At 42.7% G+C, this 12,296-nt stretch overlaps 1 protein-coding gene across 1 annotated transcript; it reads right to left on the bottom strand.

Moving 5' to 3' along the window:
- Window positions 1-883: 883 nt before the first annotated feature.
- LOC100891349 (zinc finger protein 652-B) lies at window positions 884-8,001 on the bottom strand. The gene is made up of 4 exons (XM_003728826.3): window positions 7,690-8,001; window positions 5,045-5,897; window positions 4,414-4,463; window positions 884-2,202 (listed from the first exon to the last, which is right to left on the bottom strand). The coding sequence occupies exons 1-4, from the start codon at window positions 7,896-7,898 to the stop codon at window positions 1,377-1,379; spliced, it is 1,938 nt and encodes a 645-aa protein (XP_003728874.1). The 5' UTR covers window positions 7,899-8,001; the 3' UTR covers window positions 884-1,376.
- Between the last annotated feature and the right edge of the window lie 4,295 nt (window positions 8,002-12,296).

The raw sequence follows: 12,296 nt of genomic DNA on the forward strand, positions 1-12,296 counted from the left end.
CATCCATGAGTCTACTCAACAAGTCATTTTATGTTTGCTGAGATTGTACTTAAACTGCAACAGCTTTAAAGATGTAATAATCCAAGCTCATACTTTTTGAAGACAGTATAGCGTCATGGAACCCCTCAATAGCAAACATGTGTTTTCATAATCATCCTCATTTTATTGGAGGTAGAATGAACAATATATATAAAAATTACATTTTTATTTAGGATTTTTTAAGGATTCAGAGAAAAGGGAAATTTGACAACAGAGGAAGTTTCCAGCTAACCAAGCATACAGTTGTACATGTAACTGAAGAATTTTATTATTCTTAAAAGTTTCTATCGTTGGAATTCTTGACCCCAAAATGTGATCAGGTAATCTTTACATGGTCATACATACTCTCAACAAGTTTAACTATGATAGCACAATTCGTTCTCAAATTATCATGGTCACAAGATATTTTAGCACATTTAAATTGACCCTTGACCTTTCACCTTTCACCTAGACTTGATCCCAAAATTTAATCAGGTCATATTTACATGGTCATACATACTCTCACCCAGTTTAACTATGATACCTCGATTCGTTCTTAAAGATAAAGACCAGTTATGATCATGGGATTGCATTGTGAAAGAAACGTTGTGGAATCGATCAGAAAAGGTTGATCATCTAGCATATAAGTATTGGTGTGTACTGCAAGGTTCTGGAATCATCAAAATGATAAGAAATTGGGCCCAGTCTTTGTAAAGTTACAAGCACTGTACACAGAAAGATGTATATGGTACTACACACACGTGTGCGACACATGCGTTTATCTCTCACACACCAATAGATAAACTAATTTACCAAATATATCAATTAGTAGGCTGTTTCCTGCCAAATTTGTTATCATCATGTATTGGTCAAAGCATATTCTTTCACATGATTGGTAATAAGAGCTTCCATTTCATTTTTTGAAATTGGGGCGTTTCCAATACTGGTCTTTACCTTTAAGTTTCTGGGTTCACATGAATAATGACGGACGGACAACCCGAAAACATTCCTCCGGTACTCACTTTGTGTGGCGGAGGCATAAAAACAAACATCCCGATGTCAAATTATAACAGGGGGCTAATGAACACAAACCAAATTCAATACAGACTGCTTGTGAAATAGATAGCGTGCTTCCCTGCTCTCACAGTTATTTCACATAGATTTACATGTGTATATATGATATATATATATATATAATTGTCGTCTAAAATTAGCAATCATCTTTTGGTAATTAAAGCCGAGACGAGTCCTGTTTGAGTATTATTTGTCTGGCCTTTCCTTATATATATCAACAAATCAGATCTTTTGTTTTCTCTATTCAGAGCCAACACTTTGATTTATCTCAGGATCTTCCTGTTTCAATCATCTTCCTTTTCAAATGATTCTCTCTCTTTCCACCAGTCAATCCCATGCAGTTTCTTCTTGTGGTTCTTTAAGCTGACCTTATTGGTAAACGCCATCTCACACAACTCACAAACGTAGGGCTTATCTCCTGTATGCTGCCGCATGTGTACCTTGAGATTGCTTCTTTGAGTGAACGACTTGTCACACTTGGAGCATGGATAGGGTTTAACTCCGCTGTGGATTGCTTCATGTCGCCTGAAACATTCCCGATTTTTTAAGATCTTGCCACAGGTAGAACACTCGAAACCCTTCCTGCTGTGAACATCCCTAATGTGACCCCTGAGGTACATCCGGTGCTTAAACCTTGAGGGGCACTCTGGACATTGGACGTAATCGCTTTCCTTGACCTCTAGGTGTGAGATCTGATGCTGTTTGATACAGAAACTTCTGATCATTTTACCGCACTGCTGACACAGTACGACACGATCTCTATGCTTGTTGTGGATTCTGTTCATGTGTGATCTATAACGCAAGAGGAGTTTTTTGCACTCACCACACCATCCCATGTCAAAATCGTGCCCCTTTAATTGGCTTTCGATTGATTGGACGGCATCCTTGATCGCTTCTGGGCCCTTATCAATCGGGATGTGTTTGTGTAAATGGCGCATAATATCTGGTTTCTCTTTCCAGGCCTCAGAGCAGATTGGGCATGCTTCTGGGAACTTAAAGGCTGGTTTGGAAGCTTTGCTCTGGTGTTTTTTTCTTTTAAGAGCAGGTTCACCCTCAACGTCTTCATCACTATCTCCTCCATATTCAAGGCTGTCCTGGTCATCAAGACACCTACAGCAAATAGGAAAGAAACATAAACAAGCATTAGAGGTGTCGCAGCCTTGAGTGATGCATGTGTACAATGTTTTAGGTGTAAAGTGTAGAAGAGTGCATCTCTGTACAATTTGTTCCATACAAAATATGCCTTATATCTGTTTATTTCATCCACAGATAAAAAATATCTTAATATGAACATCTTGTTTCCATCATGATTGCAGCGATTTTTATGTAGTTTTTTGTGAATAGAGGTTTAAATTAAAACTTGGATTTTAATTAAGCTAAGAACACAATTTTGACAAATCAGTTGCACGCCGCCTCAAGACCACACACAGAGCTAACAGTGCCACTGTTGTCGGATCCGCGAGACACAAAGAAACTTGACTCTGGGTTGAATCGACTCCAGCATAGCTAAGCCTCCAAAGCGATATAAAATTTGCGTCCTCGCAAAACTTGAAATTGCCATCTGCTATCGAGGGGGGGGGGGGGGGGATAGTTAATAGAAAATCTCACCGGTGCCTCCGTTGTAGCGAAATCAAGGAGGGGGGGGGGATGGTTAATAGAAATCCCAACGCTGCCACCATTGTAGCAAAATTGAGGGGGAGGGGGATGGTTAATAGAAATCCCACCGCTACTACCATTGTAGCAAAAATCGAGGAGGGGGGGGGGGGGGGGGGATGGTTAATAGAAATCCCAATGCTGCCACCATTGTAGCAAAAATCGAGGGGGGAGATGGTTAATAGAACTCCCAACGCTGCCACCATTGTAGCGAAATCAAGGAGGGGGGGATGGTTAACAGAAATCCCATCGCTGCCACCATTGTAGCAAAATCGAGGGGGAGGGGGGGTGGTTAACAGAAATCCCACCGCTGCCACCATTTTAGCGAAATTGAGGAGGGGGGGATGGTTAATAGAAATCCCACCGCTGCCACCATTGTAGTGAAATCGAGGAGGGGGGATGGTTAATAGAACTCCCAACGCTGCCACCATTGTAGCGAAAATCGAGGAGGGGGGATGGTTAATAGAACTCCCAACGCTGCTACCATTGTAGCAAAAATTAAGGGGGAGGGGGATGGTTAATAGAAATCACAACGCTGCCACCATTGTAGCAAAAATTGAGGGGGAGGGGGATGGTTAATAGAAATCCCACCGCTGCAATCATTGTAGCGAAATCGAGGAGGGGGGGGTGGGGGGGGTGGGGGATGGTTGTTAATAGAAATCCCACCGCTGCCACCATAGCCTATCCGATATGCGTCGGGCTTTACGAGTATTCCAATCGCGTTTATTTGGAGAGTGACATCGGCGCGGGCGTCAGCCCGAGCGCCTATTATCACTGGTGTATGCGAAAAGTTTTATTTTCTTTTATGTACCATGTCTTGTTCGTAGAAAAAGCTCTTTCATGAATATTTATGTAGCCTGGACCAAAATAGGGCAATGAGTGACGGGAAACCTGGAGACGATATTTGATTGGTAGAATCAAAGTGATCGATCACCAAAAAAGGCTAGTCTTATGAATCATGCATGAGAATACGCTCGTCACACATACGATACACATATATGAATAATGATGAGTTGACCAGTGATGATAGGCGCTCGGGCTGACGCCCACGCCGATGTCAGTCTCCATAACGCGATTAGTACACTTGCCATTTAGCCCGACGCTTATCGGATAGGCTACTGCCACCATTGTAGCGAAATAGAGGATGGGGGGGGGGGGGTGGTTAATAGAAATCCCACCACTGCCACCATTGTAGCAAAATCATCCCAAACGCTATTATATCATAAAACATGTAGGTCCTCCAAAGAGAAAAGGGCCTCCAGAGTAATGCTCCGATGAGTTCTGGAATACTCGAGTATTCGAGTACTCGCACTGTTGACAACTACTCAAGTACGAATTCTCCAATTCGAATACATGGCTTGCTTGTTTGCCACTACATCACAGTGACGTTACTGATTTAGCCAACTGGATATTCTCTTACATGCGTATAGTGATTTCAACTTTCCTCAAGTCATAATCATAACTCTCTGATAATTTCTCCGATTTCATTCAAACTTTCCCCATCTGCTTTTCTAAATGTTGCTGCTTTTTTTTCATAGCAATTTGATATCAATATAAAATTTTCCATTACTGTATGCAAATTGATCAGATACACTAAAATGTTACATGTGGTTGGTGGAACAATACCATGGAGTTTCCCCATTGATGTTTTTTTATAGGAATACTTACTTGGAAGACTTAGCCTGGCTGGATCCTGGTTTATCCTTGCTGTTCTGTGACTGTTGTAAATAAATGAAACCAAGAGATTACATGTACATTCATTTGAATGTGATAGTGTCAAAAAATGCATGACCCGATGGTCTTCAACTGTCAGGACTTATAATAATATATAAATCATAATAACATTTACCACTTATATTGCGCAATTCCTGTCCTAAGACATATCAGTGCACTTAACATGAATTACATGATTATTAACTTAGCTTTAGCTCCAGCAGCCGTTACCAGCGCACAGTGCACTTCAAGGAATAATCCTACCATGTCACCATTTACCGCACCTGGGTCGAGTGTGGCAAATGTAGATTAATGTCTGAAGGAGTAATATATATGTTAAATAATTTAGTCAATCTGATGAGTGCTGACCGAGTCATTTTGCATAGATTAAGTCCAAGAAGAAAAAAAATTGTCCTAAAAATTAACATCCACTATCCCTTATCCCTCCTTCTCAAGACCACAAATCCATTACAAATTCTGACTGTAAAATCTAGGACAGGCTTGCCAGTAAGTAAACGGAAGCAACACTTGGCTAAATGTTGGAAGACATGTTGTTATGTTTCACATTATCTTTATATGAACTTACCAAATGTTGGGGCATACTGGCTGAAGGGTCATGAGTAGGTTCATAGTCTATTTCCATATCATCTTCCATTTCATCCTCTTCATCCTCGTCCTCTTCCTTCTCCTCTTCCTCCTCCTCATGCCACCCTGTTTCAGAATGCTCGAGCTTGCTATCAGATCCAAATTCTCGGTCCTGTCTTGGATCAAAGAGTGACTCTTCCTTATCAGAATGCACCAAGTTTGATTGTTCCAAGTCTGACAAAACTTCTTCTTTCACGACGACTGCGACCGGAAGATCTGTCGCTCTCGACAGCTTTTTGTCAGGATCAAGTTCTTTCCCATCGTCCAATGTCATACTACCATCATCATAGATGTAATCCTCTGTATTATCTTTTTCATCAATGCACTTTGCCTGACAGAACTCTTGTTTAGGCAACTGCTCAAAGTCTTCCATGGATTCAACAGGTTCCATCTTCACCACTTGAGTCGATCCAGAAATATTTTTTCCAGTCAGAAGGCCGTGTAAAACACCACTTGCTGGGGGCTGAGAAGGTCCTGTAAGGTTTCCCTGCAGAGGCTGTGCTGCCTGCAAGTTTGAACCAAGCTGCATTAGATTGTTCAGAGCTTGTGGAGTACTGCCAGAATCTTGTCTCAGAACTCCTGCTGTAGACTTTTTAACCAAGATGACTTTGATGTTAGGAGTCTTAGGACCATTGGAAAGTGGATTACTAACACGATCTATTCTAATCTTCTGTGGGCCACTAGGTTGTATCCTTGTTAAAGGTGGCACGAGTTTCACGGGTGGAGAGCAATCAAAAAAAGACATTGTTTGAGTTGATTGATCTACACACACACTAACCTTTGTGTGCAGGGATCTGGAAGAGAAAAAAAAGAAGAAAACATTTTCAGTTTAAGATAGAGCAGAGATCTGATAGAGTGATTGCATTGTGAAAGAAACTGTCAGGAAGCAATTATAAGCAAAGATTGATTAAGTGTATAGGAGAATTGGTGTTACTGTGATATTTTGAAATTATTAATGACTCAATCTTGCAGAAACCACATGCAAACAGAAATGGGTATGGGACGACAAACACATGTGGCATAGAAGTTTGATCCAAACTTTTCCTCTCTCTTAATATATTTCAATTATGAGGGCAACTGAAGGGCAATCCTTTTCAGAAGATATGTATATACTTCTTCTATGACATTCATCCAAACCAACAGAGAGAGCTCACAAAATTTCATCTTTGCCATTTCTCATATGACCTTCTCTTCATGTAGTTTATCGAGTTATGGTGATGTGTTTATAATAAATTCATTGCGAAATACAATGCCTAGAAAAACCAATATTGAGCAGGGCTCGAAATTAGAGGTTGCCCGGGTGCCACTGACCACCTAAAACGCCACTGGGCAACCTAAAATTCCTGTCTTGGCTGCCCAGCTGGCAACCCAAAAAATAAGCCCAAATTCCAATTACTATAGCTGAGGCAACATCAAAAAAGAAAATGATCTCAAATCGCCCCCGTAACAATTAAAGGTAAAGACCAGTATTGGAAACGCCCCAATTTCAAAAAATGAAATGGAAGCTCTCATTACCAATCATGTGAAAGAATATGTTTTGACTAATACATGATGATAAAAAATTTGCCGGGAAACCGCCTTCTAATTCATATATTTGGTAAATTTGTATCTCTCATGGTCTGTGAGAGATATAGGGTAGTCCCATCTTTCTGTGTATAGTGCTTGTAACTTTACGAAGAATGGGCCAAATTTCTTATCATTTTGATGATTCCAAAACCTTGCAGACGCTAGATGCTAGATGATCAACCTTTTCTGATCGATTCCACAACGTTTCTTTCACAATGCAATCGCATGACCATAACTGGTCTTTACCTTTAAGAGCAGCCGCTCTCTACTACTAGCTTTGTATTCAATGTGTGCATTTCTTGGTCGGCACGCACACGCACACTGAATCTCTGTGTAAAAATTGTATACCGGTCCACAAATTCGGTCTGAAAGGTATGAAATAAAAACTTATTTGGCGCTTGTAATAAACATAACAACTTTTAAATCATGATCTTATTTGGACATTTAATGAATATTTACTTAATTTTGGGTATGTTTTAGTAGGGTATCTCTTCGCTGGAGTTACGGGTCAAATTTTGGAGAGGCTTTTGAACAAGCGCCAATACAATTACAAGTGCATACTGATGGTGGGTTGCGGACGGCCAGGCACACGCCTGCGTGAAGTTCTCTACCGTAACGAAGATCTGACCGATGGTAGATAATTTCAAACAGGCGTGCGCTCGCCCGCAACCCACCATCAGTATGCACTTGGATTGTGCAGCGGCTTGCTGTGAAACCCGTGAAAAAAAAAGTGTAGGGGGCCTATATTGTCCGAAAAATAATCCCCCTAAAAAAAAGTTAGACCCTAATTCAAGAAAATTTACACAAAACAAGTCTAAGAAACATGACAACTTTTAAATCATGATCTTTTTTTATTTGGACAGTTGATGAATATTTACTTCATTTCGGGTAGGTTTTAGTTGGGTATCTCCACGCCGGAGTTATCTGGTTATGGGATCAAATTTTGGATAGACTTCTGAACTAGCACCAAAATGGATAAGAAAGTACACTAACGTAACGTTAGCAAGGCTAGCCGCCTACCTTTTTGTCGATGCGGTACTGGTAGGCACACAAGCTTTACACCAGTGTTGGTGCACGTCGAGAAGGTGTCCCGCGAATTCGTCATGCGATGCCGGCAATTTCAGTGGTTTCACACCCAGATTAGCATTGATTTTGTCTATCTCTGCACTGTATATTTTGCGAACCTCCATCCATTCTTCAAGATGCTTGGTCATTCGAAGACGCGTCATGATAGAATTGTAAAGCTAGCTAGACTCAGCTGTTTAATTAATTGTACAGTATATTTAGCTCGCGATCGACCAAGAGCTACAAATGGGACCGTGTTGCTAGTGCAGTGTGCATGGCGCGCGCGGCGCGTTAGAAATTACGCTGACGTCTCGCTGGGCCAATTTTTGTTTAAGGGTGTCTTCAAGTCGGCTGTGTAAGGTGAAAATTTATTAAAGAAGAGATTTCAAATTATCGACACTCTCTATTTTATCGTGCTCCTCCTCTCGTCACATTCCTCGCATCTTTTCCGCCTTTCATCTCCAGTTGGAGATTCAGGGGGCACAGGGGGCACGTGCCCCCCCCCCCCCGGCCAAAAAAAAAAGAAAAGGAGAAAAAGGAGGGGAAAGAAAAAGGAGAGGAAAAAGAAAAAAAGGGAAGAGAGAAAGAAGAAGAAAAGAGGAAAGAAAAGGGGAGAGGAGAAAGGGAAAGAAAGAGGAGAGAAAAGGCGGAAAAAGAAGAAATTAGGCGGAAAGACGGAGAAGAGAAAAGGGGGAAAAGGAGCATAATGAGAAGGGAAAAGAAAGAAAGGGGGATGATTATAAGAAGGTGTTTTTTTACCGGGTAATGGGCAGGGGGGGGGGGCATGCAATTTTAAGTCGAACATGACTTATACCAAAGATTTTATCTCCTTTATAACTTCTAACTTAAAACTTATAACTTAGTCTTGAATTAATTTTCCGATTTACCTATTCTAAGTGCTCTTTCAGCATGCTGATTGTCCCCGCCATTAATCCTGCCACAGTTGCTGGTTTCACTGTCTGTCATCCTGTGGCGGCGAAGTTTCTATCCGTTTCGCAAGCACTTTTTTCCATCGCCTACATGTAATGCTTATTGCTTCCAGTTTGCAAAAGATCCCAGTGGCGGATCTGTGGGGGGATGGGGGAGGGGTTAGGTGGTGTAACCCCCCCCCCCCCCACCCCCCTGGGCTGCCATAGTGAAAATGTGATGTAAATAGAAAAACGCCATCAGACCCACACAGTATCCGCATATCGTCATTGGATTGTTACTTAAATGATTTAAAAAGACGTTATCATGAACTGCTGTTTATGGTCTCCATTGTGTTAGTAGATGCCAGAAAAATATCACTTACGGGGGTTCAAAATAGCCCCCCCCCCCCCCCCCAAAAAAAAAAAAAAAAAAAAAAATCGCCTCGCCGCTACGCGGCTCGGACTTCGCGGCTCGTGGACGATATATGCTCCGCATTGTCATTGGGTCGAACCCCCCTCAAACTGTTACTTGATTTAAAAAGACGTTAGCATGCACTGCTTTTTATGGTCTCCATTGTGTTAGTAGGCCTATATAGATGCCAGGAAATTACGGGGGTTCAAAATATAGCACCCCCAAAAATCGCCTCGCCGCTACGCGGCTCGTGGACAATGCTCTGCATCGTCTTTGGGTCGACCCCCCTTAAACTAGCATTGATTTAAAAAGATTTAATTATCATGCACTGCTTTTTATGGTCTCCATTGTGTCAGTAGATGCCAGAAAAATATCACTTAATTACGGGGGTTCAAAATAGCCCCCCCCCCCCCCCCCCCCCCCCAAAAAAAAAAAAAAAAAAAAAAAATCGCCTCGCCGCTACGCGGCTCGGACTTCGCGGCTCGTGGACGATGCTCCGCATTGTCATTGGGTCGAACCCCCCTCAAACTGTTACTTGATTTAAAAAGACGTTAGCATGCACTGCTTTTTATGGTCTCCATTGTGTTAGTAGGCCTATATAGATGCCAGGAAATTACGGGGGTTCAAAATATTGTGGCGGACACGATTTCGCCACCTTGGCTTGACACGGAATATTTGTCAGGATGCCCCGTGTCGGCCAGGCGCTCTCCGTCCGTTTGGACAAAATATATGCCCGTAGCTTAATGGCTGGAGTTATTAACTGCTCACACGTATCTCAACAATCATTCGTCCATCGACTACAATCGGTCACCTAAACGTCTCGTTCACAGCATCAATCAATTGAGCATCCTTCGAACAATCAATTTCCCTTGTCAACACTTGTCACAGGTTCTCGTCCCTTGGTTTCACTGCTCCAAGAAATCAAACCAATCATGATGTGTAGGTTGAAAGTCTTTATTGCGATCCATTCAACAATTGGGTGAACTCAGTACAAGTACGGTGCAAACTATGTGAGACTTAGCTTAGAGACTTAGGCCAGGCCAACTATCAGGCCAACTATCAGGCCAGCTATCAGGCCAACTATCAGGCCAACTATCAGGCCAACTATCAGGCCAACTATCAGGCCAGCCTCGGTGAGGCTGGCCTGTATCGGATACAGTGCAGTGGAAAGCCCTAGATGCACAACCCTGACCATCGTAACAATTTCCCTATACATAAACGTGTAAAAGAACAATTATGTCCTCGTTAGTACAACACTTCAACACAATATTTCTGCTAATCCCATAAAATCTTCACATATAATCTTCAGTATAACCCCTTATTCCTGATTAGATCACTACTATACAAGTAATATCCCCAAAAGAAACATGATAATTGCACCAACATGATCAAAATATGTAATTTATGCTCATTTTCCTTCAGTTTGGTAATTGCTAAATCAACGATGCACCATATTGCTATAGCGCATGCTCGTACAACAGAAAATGCTTAACCTTCGTCCAATACTAAAACACTGATTTGTTACACGATTCCCTTCCCTCCCAAGCTTGGTCCCCAAGCTAACTTATCTATAACTTATGCAACAACAACAAAACAAATCAAAACTAAAATCCAAGTCTTTTCTGACAGTTCAAAATGGCTCTTTTCCAAAAGTGTTCAACTGTTCAAAAGTTAGTTCGTTTCCTTTCCTTCTAGATCTAGGCATCCCTGGGCTCATTGTTCTTTCTCTCCATTGTCGTTCCGCACTTCCGTCAACTCGACCAGCTGCAACACCGTCAATGCTACCTCCCGTCGTCCCCAAGCTCCGTTAGCTCGACCAGCTGTGACGCAGTCAGTCTTACTGCCCGTTGTCCCCAAGCTCCTTCAGCTCGACCAGCTGTGACGCGGCAGTCTCACTGCACGTCGCCCCCAAGCTTTATCAGCTCGACCAGCTGTGACGCCGTACGACCTACTGCCCTTCGTCGTCCCCCAGCTCCGTCAGCTCTACCAGCTTGTGACGCCGTCAGGCCTTCTGCCCGTCGTCCCCCAGCTCCGTCAGCTCTACCAGCTTGTGACATCGTCAGACCTACTGCCCGTCGTCCCCCAGCTCAACCAGCTGTGACGCCGTCAGCCTTACTGCCTGTCGTCCCCCAGCTCCGTCAGCTCTACCAGCTTGTGACGCCGTCAGACTTACTGCCTATGGTCCCCCAGCTCCGTCAGTGCTACTGCCGTCGTCCCCCAGCTCTGTCAGCTCTACCACTCCACACCATCAGCTATCCCACTTCTGACACCATGTGTGGCGGACACGATTTCGCCACCTTGGCTTGACACGGAATATTTGTCAGGATGCCCCGTGTCGGCCAGGCGCTCTCCGTCCGTTTGGACAAAATATATGCCCGTAGCTTAATGGCTGGAGTTATTAACTGCTCACACGTATCTCAACAATCATTCGTCCATCGACTACAATCGGTCACCTAAACGTCTCGTTCACAGCATCAATCAATTGAGCATCCTTCGAACAATCAATTTCCCTTGTCAACACTTGTCACAGGTTCTCGTCCCTTGGTTTCACTGCTCCAAGAAATCAAACCAATCATGATGTGTAGGTTGAAAGTCTTTATTGCGATCCATTCAACAATTGGGTGAACTCAGTACAAGTACGGTGCAAACTATGTGAGACTTAGCTTAGAGACTTAGGCCAGGCCAACTATCAGGCCAACTATCAGGCCAGCTATCAGGCCAACTATCAGGCCAACTATCAGGCCAACTATCAGGCCAACTATCAGGCCAGCCTCGGTGAGGCTGGCCTGTATCGGATACAGTGCAGTGGAAAGCCCTAGATGCACAACCCTGACCATCGTAACAATTTCCCTATACATAAACGTGTAAAAGAACAATTATGTCCTCGTTAGTACAACACTTCAACACAATATTTCTGCTAATCCCATAAAATCTTCACATATAATCTTCAGTATAACCCCTTATTCCTGATTAGATCACTACTATACAAGTAATATCCCCAAAAGAAACATGATAATTGCACCAACATGATCAAAATATGTAATTTATGCTCATTTTCCTTCAGTTTGGTAATTGCTAAATCAACGATGCACCATATTGCTATAGCGCATGCTCGTACAACAGAAAATGCTTAACCTTCGTCCAATACTAAAACACTGATTTGTTACAATATAGCACCCCCAAAATCGCCTCGCCGCTACGCAGCTCGTGGACAATGCTCTGCATCGTCTTTGGGTCGACCC

Source organism: Strongylocentrotus purpuratus, unplaced genomic scaffold (genome assembly GCF_000002235.5).
Source record: "Strongylocentrotus purpuratus isolate Spur 01 unplaced genomic scaffold, Spur_5.0 spur5_scaffold_18, whole genome shotgun sequence".
NCBI classification, from domain to species: domain Eukaryota; kingdom Metazoa; phylum Echinodermata; class Echinoidea; order Camarodonta; family Strongylocentrotidae; genus Strongylocentrotus; species Strongylocentrotus purpuratus.